General features: G+C 42.7%; 1 protein-coding gene across 3 annotated transcripts; it reads right to left on the reverse strand.

The window, feature by feature from the left end:
• Positions 1-1,788: 1,788 nt before the first annotated feature.
• On the reverse strand, positions 1,789-25,458 carry POGLUT3 (protein O-glucosyltransferase 3). Of its 3 annotated transcripts, none has more exons than XM_054724734.1 (8): positions 25,224-25,458; positions 17,399-17,596; positions 16,542-16,828; positions 12,723-12,939; positions 10,346-10,542; positions 7,547-7,741; positions 6,174-6,278; positions 1,789-4,530 (listed from the first exon to the last, which is right to left on the reverse strand). In XM_054724734.1, the coding sequence occupies exons 1-8, from the start codon at positions 25,423-25,425 to the stop codon at positions 4,405-4,407; spliced, it is 1,527 nt and encodes a 508-aa protein (XP_054580709.1). In that variant the 5' UTR covers positions 25,426-25,458; the 3' UTR covers positions 1,789-4,404. The 3 variants fall into 3 exon arrangements, with proteins under 3 accessions (XP_054580709.1, XP_054580711.1, XP_054580710.1); XM_054724736.1 differs by having other exon boundaries at positions 25,348-25,379; XM_054724735.1 differs by lacking the exon at positions 25,224-25,458 and having other exon boundaries at positions 16,542-16,710; positions 17,399-17,459.
• Between the last annotated feature and the right edge of the window lie 400 nt (positions 25,459-25,858).

Consider the following 25,858-nt stretch of genomic DNA (forward strand, 5'->3'; position numbering starts at 1 on the left):
ATCCTGTGTGTGTCTTTTGTTCTGAGGTGGGTCTCTTGTAGACAGCATATAATTGGGTCATGTTTTTTTATATCCATTCAGCTACCTTATGCCTTTTGATTGAAGCATTTAATCCATTTACATTTATGGTTATTATTGATGAGTATTTACTTATTGCCATTTTAATTCTTTACACCTAGGTCTCTTTCTCTATTTCTTCTTCTCATTATAGCAGTCCCTTTAGCATTTCTTGTAATGCTGGCTGGTGGTGATGTACTCCTTTAGCCTTTTTTTTTTTTTTTTTTGGTCTGGGAAGCTCTTTATTGGGCTGTTTATTTTGAATGACAGCCTTTCTGGATATAGTAATCTTGGTTTCAGATCCATGCTTTCCATTATCTTGAGTACTTCATGCCATTCCCTTCTGGCCTATAGAGTTTCTGATGAGAAATCAGGTGTCAGCTTTATTGGGGTTCCTTTGTAGGTAACAGTTTTCTTTTCTCTTGTTGCCTTTAAAATTCTCTCTTTGTTTTTAATTTTGGGCATTTTAAGTATGATGTGTCTGGGTGTGGGCCTGTTTGGGTTCTCCTGCTTGTGGTTCTCTGTGCCTCCTGGACTTGTATAACTGTTTCCTTTGCCAGGTTGGGGAAGTTTTCTGCCATTATTTCTTCACACACATTCTCTATCCCCTTCTCCCTTTCTGCCTCTTCAGGCACACCTGCTATTCTAATATTGTTACATTTCATGTTGTCCCACAGTTCTCTTAAGCTGTCCTCCTGGTTCTTAATTGTTTTTACTTTTTGGTTTTCTGATTGAGTGATTTTTTTCAACCCTTTCTTCTAATGCACTGATTTGATCCTCAGCTTCCTCTAATTTGCTGTGTATTCCTTCCAGTGTGTTATCTGTGCTATATCATTCTTTATTTCTGTTTTCATAGTTACTATATCTTTTTTCATGCTGTTGAGCATCTTTGCCATCATTACTCTGAACTCTGTTTTAGATAAATTTCTTCTGTTTGTTTCATTTATCTCTTCTTCTAGAGGATTCTCTTATTCTTTCACTTGGGGGTTGTTTCTTTGTCTCCTCATTTTGGCTGCCCGTTTGGGTTTGTGACTATGTATTAGGTAGATCCTCTACACCTCTCAATCTCTAGTTCAGGACAGTGTCAAATGCTATTTCTGACTAATTAGATCAGGCAAAGAGGAGTTAGGGGCGATGAGGCAGGCAGGCAGAGTGGTTAGGGGCAATGAGGCTGGCAGGCAGGCAGGGGAGCGGTTAGGAGCCAGTGGTTCCGGATTGTGAGAGGGATGTCTGACTGCCAGTTTAGGCAGGGATTGGGCTAAACCAGCAATTGGACATCCCCCAAGGGGTCCTGGATTGCGAGAGGGTGCAGGCCGGGCTGAGAGACGCCCCAACCCATGCACAAATTTCGTGCACCAGGCCTCTAGTAAGTAATAATATAAGAATAAACTGTCGCCCTGGCTGGTTTGGCTCAGTGGATAGAGCATCAGCCTGCCGACTGAAGGGTCCCAGGTTCGATTCCAGTCAGGGGCATGTACTTTGGTTGCAGGCACATCCCCAGTAGGGGGTGTGCAAGAGGCAGCTGATCGATGTTTCTCTCTCATCGATGTTTCTAGCTCTCTATCCCTCTCCCTTCTTCTCTGAAAAAAAATCAATAAAATTAAATAAAAAAAGAATAAACTGTCTTGTACTCACAACTATAAACCTACTTTTGCCCATCCCTGTGTTATCTTTTCCTCTAGCATTAGATTTCTACTTATTAGGGATTGAGAGGTGGTGATAGACATTTTGGTCCATTTATTCATGAAGACTTAATGAAATTAAAGTTAGACCAACCCAGTTACAAATATCCCAGGTGGTTACAATCTCTTTAAAAAAAATACCTTTTTCAAAATTTTATTTACAAAATTTACTTTATTAAAAAAGTATATGTAATATATCCCATGATATAAAATTCTAAACATAGATTTAAAAACAGCATAATAGAAAATATAAATATCCATTTTTCCTATGTATATCTTTTGTGCATTTATTGTCTTTTGCTAGGTTTGCATTTGTCTTGATTTTACAGTCTGATTCACACTTACAGTAAAAACATTTTAAATATCACACAGGTATAAAGCAAAAAGTAAAAATTCCCTTTCTCTATCCCCTCCTCAGATATTAATGAATATCCTTTCAAACTTTCAACCACATGGATATATTTTTGTTTTGTTTATATAAATGGTTTCGCATTATACATGTTGTTCTGGAAAAAAACTTGCTTTTTTTTTTTTAAAACCCTGAACACTGTTATGGAAATCTTTCATAATAGTGCATTTAGAGCTACTTTATTCTTGCTTGTACTGTATTCTTTTATGTATCAATATCTATTTAGCCAATTCCCTAATGATGGCTATTTAAGATGTTTCCAACATTTTATTAATAAAAACAAGACTGCAACAAATGTTGATAGCTTATTTAGACAAATACAGTTGTTATATTCACTTGCATATTCTTACATCCCTTTCCTCCTTTTAAAGATCAGATATTTTTCATGAAAACCAAAGTATTAAAAATGACTAATGGAAATCATGGGTAATGTGTGAACTAAGAAGGAAAAATATCATGGTTTTAGTAATCCCATTTTTACCGAATTATATTCATGTCAACAAACCAGGAAGCCATTTAAACTCACTCTTTTTAAAGCCATGACTGAGTTGGTACTATGGAGGATTAAATGAAGGCTGCTTCCTTCCAGTGGAATTTTTCCAGGGGCTTCACTTAATTTCTTAAGCACATCCTTGTTGTTCCACAGCCAGAAGCTGCCTGGGTTATCTCAACTCAACTTTAACTGTTTGGCGGCAGGTGACATACATTTTAAAAACTTAAGATGTTTCTAACAAAATATCATTAGTCATCAAAAAGGACCTGGGTTTGGAGGACAGGGAGATAGGAGGGAGGGCAAACTTTCTATAATCTCAGCTTTGAGGAGCCCAAACTCCATGTACCATATATCAATGACACAGATTCATTAAGATCTGGTCTCCCTACAGCTTGCCCTTTACTTTATACCGTGCACTTGTGCATTTGGAAAACTTGAGTATTAGGGTTTTCCATGGATACTTGGCTTTGATTACATTGTTCCTAAATGTGGTTTTGCTCTTTTCTCGTTAAGAAAAATTCTTATTGATTTTCAAAAAAGAATAGATATGACTACTTTAAAGTGGTTACATTGTTTTCCAGATTAGGTAAATATTTCAATTAGGGGAGTAAATATTTTAAGATTGGGAGTGTGGATAGTTCTTGTTTTTTGGAGTGTGGTTCTTCAGCTAACTCAACCTTGAACTGGTATTACAAGGAGTGTGCAATGAACTTTTGGGCTGTAAGTCTTAAGTTTGGACCCTAAAGGCAGAGGAAATGTCCATTTGTTTAATCTTAGCAATGCAACCCAATGAAATGGAGGAGGGGTGCAGTGAGGAATGGATGCTTGCCTTTGTGAATCCCAAGATACCAGGCTTCTTGCAGCTTGTTGCAGAGGTTTTCAAATATCCCTTTAAAATATTAAAAAGAATTATAGATCCCCACCTGACTGCAGTTACCTTTATTCAATCCTATCTAATAAAGACGGAATATGCAAATTGACTGTCACTTTGTGACAAAGATGGCAGTGCCCACAGCCAATAAGGAGAGAATATGCAAATTGATGTGACAAAGATGGCGGCGGCCAGGCCAGGATGCTTGCATTCCGCCCCGCCTCAGCCACTCCGGGCCTCTGGGCAGCACATGAAGGCAAAGATGGCTCCAGGCCAGAGTGAAGGCAGAAGGCGGTGGCCAGAGTGGGTCCCAGCAGCCAGGGGAATGAAGGCCTATTCTTGCACGAATCTTTGTGCATTGGGCCTCTAGTATATAAATAATGAATGGTCCTATTGTGGGCATTTATCTATTTTAATAACTGTGATAAATTGGAAACTACTAGCTTAAGGCACTTTCTCCTTATTTTTATCTCAGGTTTTGGTAAAACTCAGCTAAAAAGTTATGAGTGAGCTTTTAAAAAATTATTCTCCACCACAGAATCCCAGCTACCATTCATAACAGAGTAATCCTCTTCTTCCTTATTCTTATCAGACTCAAGAGGAGGCTTACTATTACTGAATGTCAAAAGCAGCTTGTAGAAGGAGAAATTGTGTGGTGGGGGGGGGTAAAAAAAACAAAACCCTGCACAAATATTTTTCCTTCATAACTGGAAATGGAAGAGCAAAAGTGAACAATGGATTAAAAAAAACCAAACCAATAAATATGATGTACGCGTATTCCTAGAGAGTGATTTATATTTTGGCAAGCTGTGTTCTTCGTAGCTTAGATTCTGTCTGGATGCTTCCATTGAAGACGCAGCCGGCCTACAAAGGAGTGTAAATCCGGGCTGACTTAAAGTTCTTCTCTTGAAGGGCTCTTCCCCTGGCACTGGCAGATGGATGTGTTATCATCTGGCTGAGGAACAAGTTCCATCCCATCACGTATTTCGGGTTTGCTGGACTGGCGCTCAGCGTAATTCTGAAATGTGTTTTTGAAGGCAACGAAACGATTAGTCCACACTTCATTCCCCCTATTCCTTCCCAATCACACTGTCATTTCTAGTTGCTGCCAACCAAAGGTCTGATTTGGACTGGTTATTCCAGTCCTAATGTTCCATTTTTTCACTTTAGTTCTTGTAGGGGCTAGTGTAATATTTCATAATCTAACAAGGGACCCTAATCCACAATTTTATGTGTAGGCAGGAAGCCTCTACAAAAAGGATGGCATGCCAAGTGTTCTTGAAACAACAGTACCAATTAGCATTTATCCTCCACGGATCAGTGAATAATTAACTTTACTGAATATTCAAATTAGATGGTAAGCATCTCAAAATAAACTTGGTGCTTTCACCTATCTCTCCTTTAGGCCTGTAGTCATGCATGTTTTGTAAATGGTGACAGGCCTGTGAAATGTCCCTCCACTTTGGCCACTGACAAATATTCCTAAAAATTGCATATTTCCGTTCAGTGGTTTCAAGTACATTGAGCTGGACACTCCTGGTCCAGGGCCAAATCCAACAAAATACTGACGTGAACACATGACCTAATTAATACTGTAGGGAGGGAAACGCCTACCAGCCCAGCAAAGGGAACAGAACTCTTCTAAGGGAAAGGTTGTTTCTGGTAAACGGTGTAATTCATCCTTTAAATTTTTCTGTGATCATGCATGTTTGTACCCTATTCCACAGGCCCACTAACAGCCCCACCTCCCCACAAAGCATCTGGTATCAACAAGCATCTGAGGAAATTTACTTTTTTTTCTGCTCACAGGAAAAATAAGTTTAGGTTAAAAACAAGAACATATGTTCTTAATATTTTTCTTCCTGGCTAGATTTTAGTACACAAGAATTAATCCTTGGATTCCCAATAAACATTTGTACAGTACATCATTATTTAGCCCTAAGGTGTTAGTACTATTATAAGTATTTTTCATTTGTTTGTTTTATGTAGGAAGCTAAATATTTGCTTTCCATCCTATACTATGATAGCCAAAGCAGGACTCTTAAGTAGCAGGAAGAACAAGGAGGTGGACATTTTGAGTGGGAAGAGATGTTGATGACCTCTACTCTAACCCTCTAATTTTCTAGATGATGAATTCCCCTAAGGCAGTGGTCGGCAAACTCATTAGTCAACAGAGCCATATATCAACAGTACAACGACTGAAATTTCTTTTGAGAGCCTAATTTTTTAAACTTAAACTTCTTCTAATGCCACTTCTTCAAAAAAGACTCACCCAGGCCGTGGTATTTTGTGGAAGAGCCACACTCAAGGGGCCAAAGAGCTTCATGCGGCTCGAAAGCCGCAGTCTGCCGACCACGGCCCTAAGGCATTTAGTAAAAAAAGGAAAAAAAAAAACAAGGCACTGACAGACAAGATAGTAGGAGCTGTTCATCTATTTTTGTGAGGCTGTAAGCATAGTTTTTGTAATACTGAATGGAGATAAAATATGTTGGCTACCAAGAGACTTAGTACTCTTTCTCCTTTAGGCTGGTCCTCGGCTTAACCAGAGTCCACGAGCTCAATCTCAGAAGCCCCCCTTCTCTCCCCCTCCACCCGCCGCTCCCCCAAAAGCGAGGCACTCAGGCCAAGCATGACTCCGCAGGACAGATACCCTGCACTGACCTGCAGTACTCTGTAATAGTAGCAGTAAAGCCTGTGTGGCTGTAGCAAGTCCCTGGCAGTCAACTGCCCTTCTTTTGCAATCCTCTTGGCTTCTTCATCATTTTCCTGAGAGGTGTAAAAAGAAACAATGAATGAAAATCACTCCTGTGACCCACAGACAAAGCTAAAAGTGAGTGTGAGCTAGGACACATGTGGGGTTGGATATGAAGTGCATGGGAGAGATGGATCATGGTGAAACTATAACTTAAGAACGAGGCTATGGACATGGACAAAGTGCTCTCCTAGACATCGCTGATATGTGGAAATGATCGTGCATGTTTGTACCCCATTCCACAGGCCCACGAACAGCCCCTCCCTGCCCCCGCCCCACAAAGTGCAACACCCCACATGCAGCTTCTACTGTGACTACGTTGGTACTTCCCTAGATACCCAGGAAGTTTAGGGCTCATCATCTGTTCCCCCATTCTAGCCGTCTCTGTTTGATATTAAAATACAAGCTAGAATAGAATGAGTCAGTTTTCATGTTATAACATCTCTTAAAAGCTCCATTTAAATATGCAATCAGAGTCCCAAATTTCTTATTAAATGTTACCAATGAAAGACTATATTGCTGTTGTAATGAAAATTTAGTCACCAGTACCCACAGGCTGTCCCTTCAGTTGCAGGAAGAGTCAGCATTCCTGATTATATTTTGGGAAAATAGCTAATATTCTACCATGCTGCCCATAGGAAAAGCCATTTGCAAGTAATTCTGACTCTTTATAAAGGGTCACAATAATTATTCTGCCTCAGGCACCCAGCTATTTCCCTAACCAAATACTGCTTCTCAGAAACAGTAAAGTCTTATAATAAAAGGGTACATTTTTATAGTTTCATAATAAAACACAATCACTTTTTAATACTTTTCCTTTGAAAAATAATTCTTATTTTATGGGAGACTTGTGATTCTTGGGGTGTTGTATATCATGCCTTCATTATGACCCTGGGCCTTTTTCTGAGGGAAAAAAGGAGCAACATGTTGACTTAAATGTTTTCTTGTGCACAAAGCACTGTCACCTGGTCTTTTCTAGCTGTAACTTGCATTTGGAGTATTTTTGCTTGTGTAGTGTATATGCACAAATAGTGATTCCATGAGAAAGATATATATGCTATAAAACACTGGACTTCAAATATAAAAATCCTCAAAAATGTTGATAGAGGGCATACCAAGTGATAACGATACTGGTTCTTCAGCTATTTCAAGAGAACAAAAACTTCAGAAAATATTTCTTTGACTAAATTATGTCAAATTAAATTGTGTTATGAAGGAATTCCTGGAACTAATTCTGGTGAATTTGTTATTGCCTAAAGAAACTAAAATTCAGAAAGTGTACCTTGGCCCATTTAACTTTCTCTAGTAAATCAGCAAGATTTCTTTTAATTGGTACATAATGTTTCCAAGGCTGTAGTGCCATATAAAAATGTTCATAATATGGGGAGTCCTGCTTCAGAACCAGACTGTCACCCAGCATGAGATACGGATATCTGTAAGCAGCCACGGTCCCATCCACGTTCACTTGATACTTGTACTAAAAGATTAAAACAAACATAAACAAACATTTTAACATTTGCTTCACTTATGCTTCTCATCAACACTGTAATACTAAACATAAAGGAATTCATTTCCACTTCCTAACTTTATTGTTTAACAGGTTTATATTTTATTTTGTAACTCATATTTTCTGTGTTAAAATCATAAGCAGCCATTAGCAGGTCAATTTTAAGAAATACAATGCAGCCCAGCCGACATGGCTCTGTGGTTGAGGGTCGACCTATGAGATAGGAGGTCACGGTTAATTCCCCATCAGGGCACATGCCTGGGTTGTGGGCTCGATCCCCAGTGCGGGGCATGCAGGAGGAAGCCAACTGATGAAGTTTCTCTCTCATCATTGATGTTTCTATCGCTCTCCCTTCCTATTATAGAAGGTAAACAAATCAAACAAATGGCGGCAGAATGGAGAGAGCAGGCCAGGGTTGCCGCCGGCAACAGGGGAAGCAAAGCTTTCCTCACACCCTGGCCAGGCTCACCCACTTAAGGCTACAAAGTTTCAATTGTAGAAGGTGAATTAACTGCCACAAAAATGGCTGCCGCCATGGAGGGAGCTGCAGGCTTGGCTCTGCTCAAGGCTACAAAGTTTCAATTTAGAAGGAAAATAAATTCCAGATCCAGGGCCTCTGCTTGGGTTGCAAGGGGGTGTGGCCAGCCTGCAAACCACCACAGGCCCCTCGCTCAGGCCGCCCCACACCCCAAGGGAACCCCCACCTGATCCGGGACGCCCTTCAGGGCAAACCAGCTGGCCCCCAGTACCAGGCCTCTATCCTATAATAAAAGAGTAATGTGCAGATTGATCATCACTGCAACACACAATATAGCTGTCCCCATGTGGTCAATGATGTCTATATAATGAAGAATTCATATTTCTGTAACAAGGTAGGAAAACTATTCTCAAAGGTTTTATATTTACTAAACTGAATATTGATAACCATTTAAAATTTTACTTATACATTATTTTTTTTATTTTTTATACCCATGAAAAAGAAAGGCAATAGCCTGGCTGGTGTGGCTCAGTGGTTGACATTGACCCAAGAACCAAGAGATCACTGTTAGATTCCCAGTCAGGGCACATGCCCGGGTTGCGGGCTCGATCCCTAGTAGGGGGCATGCAGGAGGCAGCCGATTGCTGAAGTTTCTCTCTCATTGATGTTTCTATCTCTCTATCCCTCTTCCTTTTTCTCTCTATAAAAATCAATAAAAAAAAAAAACATATATTTTTAAAAAGGGGCCTGGCCGGTATGGCTCAATGGTTGAGCGTTGACCCATGAACCAGGAGGTCAGGACACATACCTGGGGTTCAGGCTCAATCCCCAGCAGGGGGCATGCAGAAGGCAGCTGATCAATGATTCTTTCTCATCATTGATGTGTGTGTGTGTGTCTCTCTCTCCCTTCCTCTCTCTGAAATCAATAAAAAAAAACATATATTTTTCTTTAAAAAGGAAGGCAGTATATCAAAGTTCAGTTTTAGAGTTGAGGATACAGGAACCTGGGGAAGTTCAAGGACTTGTGTGATATTGGTGACACAGTGCGTGCTCTGTTTTCATATCTGTTGGCTAAATAAACTTTGCTTTACATTTCAAAATCACTTTTCATGGACAGTAAACTTCATTTAATTATAATAATGTAAAGCAGGTATTAGCATCCCCCCCCCTTTTTTTTTATAAATGAGAAAACGAACCGGGCCAGCATGGTTCAGTGGTTGAGCATCGAGCTATGGGCCAAGAGGTCACGGTTTGATTCCCAGTCAGGGCACATGCCCAGTTGCAGGCTCTATCCCCAGTGTGGGGCGTGCAGGAGGCAGCCAATCCATGATTCTCTCTCATCATTGATGTTTCTATCTCTCTCTCCCTCTCCCTTCCTCTCTGACATGAATAAAAATATATATTTTTAAGTGAGAAAACTAATATTCAGAGAAATTTATAAACCTCTATTCTCTGAGTCCAAATACTTTGTTCTCATAATTATATGACACCGAGATGAACAGGATATACTCAGAAATTTAGTAAATAAATTTGTCTTAAGTAATCGATACTAAGGAGTTTACTAGCCAGTCAGGTTTTGTCACACTGTTCACACCTCTGTCTCCTCTGAACTCAGGACAATGCGCTGAGGGGCGAGGCAGCAGCACCTGTGTTCACAGGGCAGCGGCAGCAAGACATGAAGGCCCCACGGTTAGCGGCAGAGGCAGGACTCAACCTCAACTCTAGCTCCTATGTTACTAATATGGAATTTATACTTTATCAGATTACAAAGGCATTTGATACCATTTATGTAGAAGACATTTATATATCCAGTTTATTAAAAAACACACACACACACACACACACACACACACACACACACACACACAAAGAAATGCACCCAAACTCCAGGTTAATCCTTGTGCTATATTTTGAGTATTAAGTATAGTTCTGAGTAGTTTGGTAGACAAAATTAACAACAGGAAACCAGGAGTGTTGTAATTCCTATGCCTGGTAAGAAAGGGTGTGCCAGCTCACAGGACAGGAGAAACTGGCCCCAGCCCAGCTATTCACAAATTTATCCCTTCACACCCACCCAGGAAGAATTAAATGCATACCTTAAAGAAATCAAAGAAACCGATCAATTTAGCCTTTCCAAGCTCTTTTTCTTTCTCTTGGAAGAAGAAGTACCCCGTGATCCCCGCATCCAGCAGCTGTGGGTTTTCCTTGGCCAGCTGCACCAGCTGGAGCCGCTCCTCCCGGCTGTCCCTCCCTCTGAAGAACGCCTTCTCCGTCTTATTGATCCAGGAAGGCCCTAGAAGGTAGAGACCATATAAAAAAAAAAAAGGTTATATATTTAAAACTTTTATGTGGTAAACGTAATCATCTTTAATCTAACATTGTCATCTAAGATGTTAAAGCTCTTTTGTCATCACCACGTCTTCTAAAGCAGGGGTGGGGAACCATTTTCTGCCAGCGGCCACTGGGATATTATAACATCCTTCACAGGCCATACAAAATTATCAGCTTAAAAATGAGCCTGCTGTATTTGGTCAAACATTTAATTAACTCACCCCTAATGCCTTGGCAGGGCCAGATCACATGATTTTGTGGGCCTTATACCACCCTCTGGCTGGACGTTCCCCACACCTGTTCTAAAAGTAAATGCTATTTTCAAACATTATGGGATGAGAATGCTCTAATTTCATTTCTTTGTCTGCTAGGGAGAGCTCACTCAAATGTTGGAGTTTCTGTCGTGCAACATTAGAAAATCTACAAAATATTACTGGACCAAGTTCAAAGCAAAGAGAGATTCATCGACTTGGCCTGTTCACCAAGGCATTAGCTTCTTCCATCTTTTTTGTTTGTTTTTGTTAATCCTTACTTGAGGATATTTTTTCCATTGTTTTTTTTTAGAGAGTGGAAGGGAGGTAAGGAAGGGGAGAGAAAGAGGAGAGAGAGAGAGAGAGAGAAGAGAGAGAGAGAGAGAGAGAGAGAGAGAGAGAGAGAGAAGAGAGAAGAGAGAGAAGAAGGAGAGAGAAGAAGAAGAAGAAGAAGGAGAAGGAGAAGGAGAAGAAGGAGAAGGAGAAGGAGAAGGAGAAGGAGAAGGAAGGAGGAGGAGAGGAGGAAGGAGAAGGAGAAGGAGAAGGAGGAGAAGGAGGAGGAGAAGGAGGAGGAGGAGGAGGAGGGGGAGAAGGAGAAGGAGAAGAAGAGAAGAGAGAAACACTGATTTGAGAGAGACAGATCAATTGGTGGCCTCCCACACTCGCCCTAACTGGGACTGGGAATCGGACCTGCAACCTAGGTAAGTGTCCTTGACTGGGAATCGAACCCAAGACCCTTTGGCATGCAGGCCAATGCTCTAACTACCGAGTAACAGGGCACTTTTTCCATCTTCTGTGCTTCATAGTACAAAATGAGCCAGCTTTTGTCCGTAGATAAGGTGACCAGAACAAACTATGTAACTAAGTAACACCCACGCATCATTAATCCTTAGCTTGCTCAAAATTATGAGCACAGCACTTCTGAATACATGGAAGACTTTTGCTAATATGCTGTTATGTGTATATATATATATACATATACATATACACAGTTATACATATACACAGGTATACATATACTTATATTCTCTTTCCTGGTAGGGAAATATTCTGGAAGAATTAATTTAAATATATTTCTATTATTCTAAAGAGAGGTCATTAGTTAACACCTGTCAGTGTTCTAAGGGATAAATCATAAGACACAGAAATTGGAGAGGATCAAACTTACTACTATGTTAGCACACTTCTCAGAAATGCACTGTTATCAAATAAATGTAGGTCAGTTTTCCTTTCACATCATCTTTAGATGGTTTACAAGGAGTCTCTGGTCTCATCTATAAAATCAGTCCACCAATCCACAACAAACAGAAAGAGGCTATAAAGAGAGGGCAGGCTTTCTTCGACTAAGGGAGTTCAGTTTAATGAAAAGGTGTGTTGTGCCATAAACTTAAGGCCATTAAAAAGGGGAAAGGAATTCAGATTTTAAAGAATCAAGAGAAGCAGAAAGAGGAAAGGGAAGAATTTTTAGATACAGTATTGGAGGTAATAATATCCAAATTATACTGCCATCATATTCTCATACATGTAATTTTATACTTTTCAAAAGTATCTCTTACTTCATCTAGCAATATAAAGGCATTGGTGTCAGAATTCAGTGATAATTTTACCAAATATGTATGCTCAAATAGTAGTTATAAGTGACCAACTCAAAAGAGACTCAGCTCTGATAGGTTTGCACATTACTAGCCCAGCTCATGTACCTTTCATTTTTGGGTTAGAAGAATCCTAAAGAAACCTCTTTGGTGTATAGGGTGCTATTTCTCTTTTTTCTTGGTTATAAAATAAGAAAAATGGTTATTTAAATATATATACATATACTCTCCTTGACTAAACATCCCCTTCACCCTTTTTTATTTCTAAGCTTTTTCTTAGATAATGAACTTGAATTTACCTGTATTTCCCTGAATAGAGAGGAGATCATTTGTAACACCTCTCATTGCTTCAAGTGTGGAGTGAGTAATGTCATACGTCGGAAGGATAATATCTCGGGAATCCAGAGAGCCACACCATGAAATGATAGGTAAAGGGCCAGGCGTTTCATTGACTTTTCGGTGTTCCAAAGGCCAATCTCCAAGATTAATATAAAATTCTAAATCTGGGAGAAGGACCTAAATAAACAAAAAAATAAACATCAGTGCTGAGAAGACCTCCATGTTTGGTACTAAATGTTTTAGTTCTTTGGCTTTCTTAAATATCCTATCTAATAAAAGAGTAATATGCAAGTTGACCATCACTCCAACACACAAGATGGCTTCCCCCATGTGGTCAAAGATCCTGCCCCCATGTGGACACAAGATGGCCACCACAAGATGGCCAGCAGGGGAGGGCAGTTGGGAGGGATCAGGCCAGGAGGGGAGGGCAGTTGTGAGTGATCAGGCCAGCAGGGAAGGGCAATTGGGCACGATCAAGCCTGCAGGGGAAGGCAGTTAGGGGTGACCAGGCTAGCAGAGGAGGGAAGTTGGGGACGACTGGGCCTGTAGGGAAGGGCAGTTGGGGGGGACCCAAGCCTGCAGGGGAGAGCATTGGGGGGGACCAGGCCTGCAGGGGAGGGCAGTTAGGGGTGACCAGGCCTGCAGAGGAGGGCAATTAAGGGCAATCAGGCTGGCAGGGGAGCAGTTAGGCATCAATCAGGCTGGCAGGGGAGTGGTTAGGGGGTGATCAGGCTGGCAGGCAGAAGCGGTTAGGGGCAATCAGGAAGGCAGGCAGACGAACAGTGGGGAGCCAGCAGTCCTGGATTGTGAGAGGGATGTCCGACTGCCCATTTAAGCCCGATCCCATAGGATCCTACTGGAATCGGGCCTAAACAGGCAGTGGGACATCCTTTGAGGGGTCCCAGATTGGAGAGGGTGCAGGCTGGGCTGAGGGACACACACCCCAGTGCACGAATTTCATGCACCGGGCCTCTAGTTTCTGATAAAATGGAACATCTGAAAATGGAACACATGGGGGAAGCAGCAAAAGAGAAAAGAATGCCTCAGTCATCAGTAGTATCAGAGAATCAAGGATGAGGATAATACAGAGTCAATTCCCTTAACCAGGAGTCAGGTACCTCTGTTCAGGGGTGACATTTTAAATTGGTCTGTAGTAGAAGTTGAAATTGTACAGATGGGTATGAATGAGTGGCTTTCTTTCTGGCAGCTGCCTAAGTGAGAATCTACCAAGTTAGACTCAAGCCCTTGTTTTCCTTCTCTATCAAACCTCTTTATCGCATCTACCTTTGATTCTGGAATCTGCTACTCCATCTCCACCTCCGCGGCCAATGTCTTTATCATCTCCTGCCTACATTGTTCTGGTGCTAGACTCTCCCCACTCTATTATGTTTTCCACATTGCTGCCCAACTTTCTAAAACCAAAGTTAATGTTACTACCAGACTTAACAGAACCTTAAGCCTTCAGGACAAGGTCTAAGCTCTCTGGTTAGAACTCAAGGTCCTACTATTACCTTTGAGCCTCATCTTCTATCTGCTTATGTGCCAGTAAACTTTAGGCTACTCTCTGAATACCACCCACTTTAATATGTAATTCTCTTTGGCCGGAATGTTCTTCTCCTACTTCAGTGATGGGCAACCTTTTGAGCTTGGTGTGTCAAACTTCGGCAAAAAACTGAGCATAACTCGGGTAGTGTGTCACTTTGAAAAAAACACGTTATTTCATCCTCGGCATGCGGCCGCCTCAGCGGCCGCGTGTCATCAGAAATGGCTACATGTGTCAGTGCTGACACGCATGTCATAGGTTCGCCATCACTGTCCTACTTATTCACTTGGCACTCTCCTTTCTCATCCAGAGCTAGTGTTACCTCCACTATGACTCACCCTCCCAGGATTTTAACCTGGTACCTATTTTTCTCTCAGGCCTGTCATGTTGTGGTACAATTGTTAGTTTGTATTCACATCCTACCCTCACTTCCAAATCACAAAAACAAGTCCCACGAGAATGAGGAGCTCTAAGACCAGAGGTGAGACTCATTTATCTTAGATTTCTTCCCAGTCACTGGGCAAAGAACCTGGAACAAAACAGAAGGTCAAGGGATGTGACTATTCACCCTATTGCTTTTCTCATATCTATATATATAAAAGGCTAAGCGACTGTCCAACCGGTAGCTATGACATGCAATGACAACCAGGGGGCAGACACTCAACACAGGAGCTGCCAAGCTGCGGTGACTTGGGTTCTAGGGTGACGCACCCAGAATCAGAGAGAAGGGAGCCCAATTCTGGGATATATCACCCGAGAACTGCCCTCTCACAATCCAGGACCCTTCGGAGGATGTCGGAGAGCTGGTTTCGACCTGATCCCTGCCAAGTCAGGCCAAGGGACCTTATGTGCCAGAAGGACCCCGTGCTCACTCTGCAGACACCCTTTGAGCCACGGCGCCACCCCAGGTGCAGCCAGCTGGGGAGGGACCGCAGGAGGTTGGTTCCAGGGTGTGTCTGGCCTGTCTTGCCCAGTCCCGCCCTGCTGGCCACCTTCTAATTAATTTCCTTTCAATGTGCACGAATCCATGCACTGGGGCACAAGTAATTTATAAGCTCATTAATAAACCCCAGATCAGGAGTCCTCACTACAGAGCAGAGTTTCTCAATCTCAGCACTATGGACATTTAGTTGTGGGTAATTATTTGCTGGGGGGGGGGGGGGGGGGGCTGTCCTGTGCACTGTAGGATGTTTAGCAGCACCCCTAGCCTCTACCCACCAGATGCTAATAGCAACCCTCCAGTGGTGACAACAAAAAATGTCTCTAGACATTGTCAAATGTTCTCTGAGGGCAAAATTATTCCTAGTTAAGAACAACCTGCATACAAGATATGGGAAGATAGGGCAGGGTGTCTGGTGGCAGCCAGGAAGAAAGCACCACCTTTAGGATCAATTGCCCGTATGTTCATATTGTGGACTGGTGGGGAGAAGGGAGGCAACTGCTAGTCAAAATAAGAAATGATTGCAGCCACACATTCAGTATGCGTGGGAAATTATACAACTCATATCAAGAAAGTTGGCTTTCGGTTTAGAAAACTACCTCGATGGTCTTTCTGGGTGAGAAACGTCAAATTGCCCATCTTCACCTCTTACTCTACATGGTCAGGGAAATAGAACAAAAATCACTTTGAATTACTCTACTTAAGAGTTTTGCAAATGGGGAAAGAAGGGCTAAATAGAGGATTTGGAGCAGGAGGTGGTTGACTGAAAGTACAGGGATACCTATTTTTAAAGGTTTTTGTTTATTGATTGATTGATTGATTTTACTATGTATGGGTACAAAATAACCTTTCTCTGTGACTCCACCCTTCAACAAAATGTGCCATACACAGTATCTTTCAGAGGTGTTTAGGGTACAACAAGGAAGCTGTGTTCTAAATTCAAGTCATTCTGAGGTGACAAGAAGAAAACAGCTGCAGAAAGTGAAACCTGAACGGAAGGAATATTCAGCAGGAGTGGAGAACTTCCGGCAGTGGCCTGGAGGCTACAAATGTCTGAGAGTTCACAGAAACCTTGGGAGTACCCTGTGCCCTACTTGTTTGGGATGGAGGGTGAAGCCATTTAGTGTAAATAGACATGGAGAACTTACAGACACGCGGGCGGTGGACACCTCACGTGCACATTCCCAAGCCTGGAGTCCAGTTCCGTCCTTTGCCATTATTCTCCTAAGCATTTACATGTTACAACTAAGCACTTAAATTATACTGTTTTTAAAATCAATGAATTCGTTCTCGTACCTTTCTTGCCAGTGATAGCAAGATCTCATCCGAGAACATTTTGAAGTCCGTGTATTTCCCTAAAGGCCTCCGGTAGACGTGGTTATTGAGAACCGTGTAGTGGACAATGGCTCCCCTCTCTTCCCCAAACCGTTTTGGAACTTCGTGTAGCATCTGCTGGAGATTAATGCTGGGAAAGGAAGCAAAATCTTTGGCAATCTGTGGTTCTTTGGTTGGACAAGAAAGAGTTTGCTGCCAAGCCTGGGGATCCTCTTCTGGACACTCACAGTACTCGTGGTATATGGGTCCTAGGGAAGGCAAAACACGCACTTCATCAAGGAGCGCAAGGCAAGCCGTTGTTTCTGCCCCTGTTGTGAGCGTGGGATGACTTCTTGGTGAATTCTAAGATTATCAGGAAAAATCTGCCCTAAACACAACAGTGGTGAAAGTAGTTATGTCAGAGTCCTGCGCTCCTATTTTCTGTCTCCTTTTTGCATCCCCCCTAGATAACCTAGTATAGCACACCATCTCTCCCAATATACTAGTACTCTCGGCCAATTAGCTGGTAAATTCCTAGTGAGTTATAAATGGTTGATGGAGGTAATGCAACTTACCTTATGCGAAGAATGAAGAGTACTGGAAATGGAACTACCTAGCTAAATATACAATATTTATTATTATTATTATCACTTATATCTCTTTAAGTTACTCAGTTTTTCTTTCCTTCAAAATTTCAAGTTAAATTGAGCTTCCCTTAAAATTTCAAGTTACATTGAGCTTTACTTTGTGCCATATGGCTTCAAGGTCTTCATAACTCATTCTGAAAGGCATGAAATCTACACATGAGGCTGGTTCTAAATTATGTAATAATCACTTACCTTTCAAAATATAGGGAGACTGGGCAACATGTTCATCACCATAAAGGACCTCTATCTTCAGCCCTTCATTGACAGATTCATACATCCTATACCTGATCAAAAATGTTCCATCATTCCTGTCCAAAGGTTTTGGGACATGAATCCGGACTAACTCTTTAGGTGAAAGAGATTTGATTACTACTTTAAATTGTGCTTGACCTGAAAGAAAAAAATATATAAATAACTCTACTACTTCACAGTTGCTTTGTTGTAACAATTAGTGGATAGCTGTCTCTACACAGAAGCTTCTTATTTTTCTAATATCAATGCTAAAAAAAAATCATTTTAGTTTGAAAGATCCTTGAGGCCAGAAACTATTCTGGTTTATGTCTTCAAATCAGGGACCTGACTCAACATTGATTCATTAGTCATTCAAATAAAGATTTATTGAATGAACAAAATTAATTCATAAAAAAGCAAGGAAGAGATGAACTTTTTGCCTATTTGATCTTTTCTCTTTTGGGTAGGTAAAAGCCCAGGTAGTTAAAAATCTGTGAATCATAAAATAACAGAACTCGAAGGCAATCCAACTTTTCCTTTTAAGACATACACAAGCTTTCTTTGTAAACCATTATAATATGAAATAACCCTCATTTCTGAGGAAGTTTTCCTTTTGCTAACCCAAATTTCAAGCTATATGTCTAAGCCCATTTCTTTAAGTAGAGAGAGAGTATAGAGAGTTACACGACCATGCACAAATACACACATGTGCACACACACACACACACACACACACACTCACACACCTTTGTAACTACTAGAGTGTACTTCTCTAAGCTCGTTTCCTCAGGTTGAAATGAAACAGTTATGCAAGGATGATCTAATACCTCTTATAACTCCAAAATTTCTGTTCTACTTAGAAACCCCCCTTCTCTTTGGCAGGATATAGCTAACTTTGAGGCTTTGACATAAAGATGCTGTGATTCATGTTACTGTGGCCCAGGTATGAATGCTGAGACCTTTTTCTTCAGAGAGGGCAGAGGGTGTATTTGCATTCAGTGCAGATCTGATCCTCAGGAGCTTTAAGAATCAAGATCTGCCCTGGCTGGTTGCTCAGTGGTTAGGGCATTGGCCTGTGGACTGAAAGGTTGTGGGTTCGATTCCAGGTCAAGGGCATGTACCTCCGTTGCAGGTTCAATCCCCCAAGTAAAAAAAAACAATCAATAGATGTGTCTCTCTCATGTCAATGTTCCTCTCTCTCCCCTTCCTCTCCCTTTCACTCTCTCTAAATCAATGGAAAAAAATCCTCAAGTGAGAATTAAAAAAAAAAAAAAAAAGAATAAAGATCAATTAGTGTCCTAACCACAGTTAATCATATTTAAAAAGTGGTGAACCCTCTGAAATCCACAGCCTAACAAACAGTAAGTTGTGACCAAAGTATTCTTTCATCTCATATCCCTCATTATGAAATTAAGCATATTTAATACAGGGGTGGGAAAAAGTAGGTTTACAGTTGTTCATAACAAATAATACAGTAATTAGTAAATAATAAAAAATAAATTATATGTTTCACATACTCCCCACTGTAAACCAACTTTTGCCCTCCCTTGTATATATTTTTTAAATTACTGAAAAAGTTTGTATCTCCTCCTTTTAGTTTCTAAATGTAGCAAGTGATTTTTCTATTTTCTGTTGGTCTTCACCAGTTTTATTTTTTTCCTTCTGTGTCAGGAGAAATGTTTCTCAGTCTCTTCAATTTAGTCACAGTAATGTTGTATCTGACATCTTGCTATTAGATAATTAAGTACCAAGCACATACATTTTTAGATATTTGAAATAAATGTGACAAAATTATGACAGACATCTGCCAGAAGAAATGACCTATAATAGATAAATAGAGGGGGTGGTTGTAAAAGAAAGGTAATAATATAATGTGAAATTACTTAAAATGTTGGCTGGTTAGCTGAAATGCTTAACGAAACACATAAGCTACTGATCTGTGTTATTTCCCACTTAGTTCCAGAAAGGCAAGTAGACTGAAGACCAGGAAGGCAGAGCCTGGGGACCAGAGAGCCATTTCCATTATTCCTCCCAGACTAGAAACAGTACAGAAGTCTTCTTATCTCCTGACCAGATAGTCCTGCTCTCCATAAATTTATGATTTTAATAAACAAAACAAATATTAGACAAGCATAGTAGTGACTGTGTGATTTTTTTGGCTACTTTTGTAGGAATCTTTCATGCCTGTGTCATTGTTGGCATGAAACTAATGTTAGATTCAATGCAAAATAATAATGATCAAATAGAAATAAGCAATTCCAATCTCATAAAAGAGAAAATGAGAAGAAGTAATCGCAAATTGCTTCAAAAGGAAGGAATGTGGATTCTCATCTGCCTGTGGCTGATATAATGGAACAGAAATGAAGCTCAGCTTGAGTTTTTCTACTCCACAAATTCAAAAGCTAATAGATTGAGAATGCAGTGACTGTGTAAACAAAAAGAGGTTGGCAGTATCAAAGCCTTACATCATTAGAATCAGAAATTCTGAAGACTTTTGATTTGGAAAGAAATAAAAAACATTAAAAAAAAAATTCACTTAACCAGTCCATGAGCTTGAGGTTTTCACAATGCATTGCCTATCTTATTTATTTTCTACAAGAACTTGTAAGGTAGGTATTGTCACCGTCATTTTACAGACCAGGAAACCACGGCTTCCTTGAAGAAGTTAAGTAACTCACCCAAGGTCACATACATAGGAGTAACTGAGCCAACGTTTGAACACAGCCTGAATCCTTCTTCTTTCACAGCCCATCCTGAATCCCCCTGGTCACACTGTGTAATGTTAGCATACAGGTTCGCAGAATTCCAAGTTGGAGGAATAACCTCTGGCACTCCTGGCTGAATGGAGTTATCGCCAGCCCTCAACCCCCACCCCACTGTTTAGGAAGTCTATTAAGGGTCTCAGCAGCTGCAACAAAAGTGTTGAGCCACATGACCAAGGGAATAGAGTCCCAGAGGGCCAACTGGTTTTGCCTTGAGGCCACATGGAATCCTCCAAAAGTGTCTGGCTGACGGGCAACTATATTATGGTGATTTGATGAAAGGGAAAGCGCATTGAAGTAGGTATTCCACAGCTGGCTCTGACATTCAGTAGCTGTGGGGCCATGGGCAAGGCATGTTAGCGTCACTGATCCTCGGTTTCTTATATGTAAAGTGAAAAGACTATCTATCCTTCCCATATCACAAGACAATTTAGGAGAACAAATTAAATAGAGCAAGTTTAAAAAGTAAAGTGCTACACAACTAGGAGGTAAGACTATTTTATAGTGATGTCGTTACTGATGAAGGCAGGAGAGGACTGAGTGGAAAATGAATACAGTTGACCTTGGAACAACCTGAGCTTGAACGGCATGAGTCCACGTATACACGGATTTTTTTCAATAAATACACAATTGCCCTCCCTCCCCCCCACCCCCCATGGATGTGGAGGGCTAACTGTATGCATTGTTTTATGCCATTTTATATAAGGAATTTGAGCACCTGTGAAATTTGATATCTGTGAGTGTCCTGGAACCAATCCCCTGTGACATGGAAAAACACTATAGTTAAGTTTTGGGGTTGTCAAAAGTTATACATGGATTTTTGATTACACTGGAGGTCAGCACCCCTAACTCCCACCTTATTCACAGGTCAAGGGCACTTGTATCCTACCATCTCACATATTCTAACCACCCTCCCTCTACCCCTTCTTTCTCTTCTCCTATAATATTTACTGAGAATCTCTGCCAGGCACTGTGCTAGATGCTTGGAATATAAAAATATCAGTAGGTTCTGCCTACATTCACAATAGAAGGAAATATTCAGTTTAAGTCAGAGGTTAGTGAAATCAAGATATAGATAGGTCCTTTTCCCCGTCCAAGGTCGTAGACCCCCTAATTTCTGTCTGGGGACTCCAGTTTGAGATCTCCAGATTTAGACCATTCAAGTTCACAACATGTTTGCTATCTCTGTACTTGAAGATATGCCACATAACAATGGTATTCAGACACTATTAAATGAGAGCGATAATTACAGTAATAAAGGAATCTTGGTAAGTCATGTAAGACCATCTAGAGCTTGTGGAAATATTGCTTCTTTTCAAATAAGTTCTGGGAGAAGAAAAAATTTCAGAACTTACAAATGAATGATGGTGGCAGAAGATGTGAGAAACTGGTGGGTTTGTTTTTCAGACTATAGGACAGCCTTTTGAATGGAAGGTAGGAATCAAGTGGCATGAAAGGAAACAAGCAGAGTCTAAGGGAATGAAAGTGAGGTGGTCTGAAAAGACTTGGTGAAAGTCTTTTTTTTTCTTTCTTTCTTAAAACTTTTTCCTGACTAAACACAATATAACCATTTTGGGAGAAAATTTTCTTAGGAATTTCCTTACTCTCTTGCTATAACCACTGATGGCCTAATGAGTGAGGTACAGGTTAATTTACTGATTACAAAATTAGAATGAAACTACATAGTTTCTTTCCTATTCATCCCAGCCTTAACCAAATATAAGCATCCTATATCATAAAAGGCTAATATGCAAATAGACTGAATGATGGAACAACGGAACAATCGAACCAGTCGCTATGATGTGCGCTGACCACCAGGGGGCGTGCGTGGAACATGGTGGGCGTCGGCCACGGTGGGATGTGCGGGGGCGCCAGACCAAGGTGGGGCGCTGGTCACTGCCATCGGGGCAAGCCTCTGTTGGTTACTGAAAATTCTTTGCTCCTGCGCACCACGGTCCCACCCAGTGCTTGCACCTGCTGCCAGCACCAGCTCCGCTCACACCTGCTGCTGGTGCCGGCCCCACTCGCACCTGCAGCCAGTGCTGGAGCCACTGCTTGCACTGGCTGCTGGTGCCTGGCCCCAGTCTCGATCGCTCGGTGCCATCAGTGGGTGTGAGCAGCGGCTGCCAGCTCTGATTGCCACTGAGGGCTTCTCCACCTCCCCCTGCTCCTGAGGGGCAATTGGGACAGCAGCCGCTGCTCGCACCCACTGCTGGTGCCGGCCCCAATTGCTCGGCAGCAGCGGGAGCGGGGCTGCCAGCAGACAGGGGACAGGGAGCCGTGGTGGGAGGGGCTGGGCCGGGGCACAGAGGATGGGCTGAGACCTGCCCGGTGCCTACTGCAGCCTCGAGGCCCACAGTTCCTTTCAAGGTGCACGAATTTGTGCACTGGGCCCTTAGTTATTAAATAATCCAATATAATAAAAGGCTAATATGCAAAAAAACGGTGGAACAACTGGTTGCTATAACATACACTGACCACCAGGGGGCAGATGCTCAATGCAGAGCTTCCCCCTGGTGGTCAGTGCACTCCCACAAGGGGAGTGCCACTCAGCCAGAAGCCGGGCTCACAGCTGGTGAGTGCAGTGGCGGTGGCGGGAGCCCCTCCTTCCTCCGGGACATCCCCTGAGGGCTCCCGGACTGGACTGCGAGAGGGCACAGGTTGGGCTGAGGGCCCCTTTTCCCCAAGTGCACGGGCCTCTAGTCTTTTAATAAGTTACTTCAAATTTTTTTTAAAATGGTGAAAAAAAAGTAAAATAAATTTGGCCATCTTAACTGTTTTTTTAATCCTCACCTGAGGATATTTTTCCCACTGATTTTTAGAGAGAGTGGAAGGGAGGGAGGTAGAGGGAGAGAGAGGGAGGGAGGAAGGAGAGAGAGAGACATTAATGTAAGAGAGACACATTGATGGGTTGCCTCTAGTATATGCCCTGACCAGGGCCGGGGATCAAACCTGCAACCCAGATACGTGCCCTTAACCAGGAATTGACCTGAGACCTCCTCCTTGCGTGGGCCGATGCTCTAACCATTGAGCACACCAGCCAGAGTTTAACCAATTTGTTGATCCTCATCGGTGTGTATGTTTATTGATTTTAGAGAGAGAGAAAAGAGGGGGAATGGGAGAGAGAAACATCAGTTGGTTGCTCCTGTACTCGCCCTGGCTCGGGTGTTGAACTGGCAATCTAGGTATGTGCCCTGACCGGGAATCAAACCCACAACCTTTTGGTGTACCTAAGGATACTCCAACCAACGGAGCTACCCAGCCAGCGTAACCATTTAAGTGTATAGTTCAGTAGCATTAAATATATGCACATTGTTGTGCAATAAATCTCTAGACCTTTTTCAAACTGAAACTCTGTACCGATTCAACAACTTCCCGTTTCCCTCTTCCAACAGCCCTTTGGCAAAACATTACTTTTAATGGCTGTCAAATATCCCACCACATGCATATGTCATACTTTATTTAGCAATTACCTTATAGTTGGCTACTTAAACTTACAATAATAATAATAATAATAAACTTACTATAATAAACAATTATAATGCTGCAAGAATATCCTTGTATATAAAAATATTTGATTACATTCTGATCATTATCTCAGGACAGATACCTAGGAACCAGACCACCAGATTAAAGGGCAAAGGCATTTTTTGTAAGTGACATTTACAAATGACATTTTCTAACTGTTGAAAATCATTTTTTTTTTGATACATTAGGTTTGTAAAGGTTTAAGAATTGCTACATTTGGGCAATTACTTTCCAGAAATGCTTGACCAATTTGGGCTCCATTAGCAGAGGATGAAGGTCACTGAGTAACTCACTGCTCCCTTAACAGCTTTGAGTATTACTAACTTTTAGAAAACTGCCAATATTTTTAGAAGAAGAAATGGAATTTTTTTGAATTTACAGCTCTTTCATTAATAGTAAGATCAGCAGTATTTCATTTTGGATCATGTAATTTTTCTTTTTTTCATGTAGAAATTAATTTTTTTTAGTTTTCCACCTTCTTTTCTTTCCACCACCATATAGCAATATAAAATTAATTTTAGAAAATAAAGAAACTATCAGGAAGAAAAATACACCGCATAGCGAAAGTCTTTGAATCTGGGTTTAAGAATATTTTCTCCTGATTCTTAGGCCCACGGAAAGTCTTTCTGAAACTAAAATAAGTAGTCCTCGTTTTCCACTGGCAGTGGAAGGAGCGGCACTGGGTAATTCTGACTGATTCTTTGTTGGTCAAACAGGGTGCCAATTGGCTGAACATAAAGGAGACTTAAAGTAGCAAATCCTGACTGGTAACAACTTGAAACCAGCAGGACTAGTTGTAGTAAGTTGCAAAGGTAAGATGTGAAGGAGAACGTGGGAGGACAGCTGGGCACAGGGATTCAGGACAAGGTCCTCCCTCGGGAGTGGGAACACCTCCTGAGTTCTACCGAGTTTCTCTAATTCCTGCCATCTGCTTTCAAGAACTCAAACCTGTAGGAAAGCCAACACCTAGCATGCAAAACTGCCTTCTTTCTGCCTACCGATCTGGCCTGCGTTCCCTTTGTGTAGGAGGTAACAGTTTCTAAACCCATCCGGCCCCGGCCATGGAACCCCCGCGATTCGGGGGCCTGATGACTCAATACTTGAAGGCACTCCCTACGTGATGCAACAGTTCCCACTAGTCCGAGGTGGAAAGGCGGTCTCCGCGGGTGACTTACTCTGCCTTCATTAGCGCCTGGGGCCCCGCGCACTGGCAACGTCAGTCCCAGCGCTTTAATGGAGGAAGGACCCTCAGGGTTCATTCATTCATTCATTCATGCATGCATGCATGCATTCATTCATTCATTCCACTGCGACCCTCCCCGTTTTGAATCGCAAGGCGGAGCCGTGACCAGACCGAGGAAGGCGAGCGCCAGGGGAGTGGAGCCACGCAGGCGGCGGGCGGGCTCCCGAGGGGCGCGGTCGCGACGGGGGCGCGCGGCGGGGACGCGGCAGGGGAGCGGGCGGCGGGGCGAGGGAGGCCCGCGGCGGGACGCTACCTGCGGGCGAGCGAGTGAGGTTTTGGCCCTCGGCGCTGACGGCCTGCAGATAGAAATAGCGGACGGGCAGAACGACGCCCGCCTGCAGCCCGGGGCCCCACACCAGGCTCCGCGGCGCGCTCACCGGCGCCTCGGGGGCCCCCGCGGCCACGAGCAGGGCGAGCTGCAGCGGCAGCAGCAGGGCCCGCGGGAGGCGGCCCATGGTCCCGGGCCGCTGCGTCCAGCTCGGCGGCGGCGGCGGCGGCGGGGAGGGGCGGGGAGCGCCGCGAGCGGAGGCGGGCACAGGCGGGGCGGGGCGGGGCGCGCCCCGGGCGGGGCGGTGCCTGTGCCCCGCCATCCCGCCCCCGGCTCTCTCCCGGCGGCCACGTGGGGCCGCGGGGTGGTCGTCGGCCGTGTGCACTGAGGAGGGTCGGCGATGGACGGGTCCCCCTTCTCCCCAGCCTCCTTGGCCCCATGGAGAGCCGCGATCGTAGGTCTGGCAAAGAGAGACCGAGGATGAGAGTAGCACCCTTGATCGCCTGGGCACGCCGGGCCTCACCTCCTGTTGCTTGAAAATGTCAGCTGTTTAGAGGAAAATGGATTTTAAAGGAGGCAACCTCTGTGGTGACTGCCGAGGGTAGGCGGGGCAGGGAATG

The sequence above is a fragment of the Eptesicus fuscus genome, chromosome 13 (assembly GCF_027574615.1).
Source record: "Eptesicus fuscus isolate TK198812 chromosome 13, DD_ASM_mEF_20220401, whole genome shotgun sequence".
In the NCBI taxonomy this organism is placed as follows: domain Eukaryota; kingdom Metazoa; phylum Chordata; class Mammalia; order Chiroptera; family Vespertilionidae; genus Eptesicus; species Eptesicus fuscus.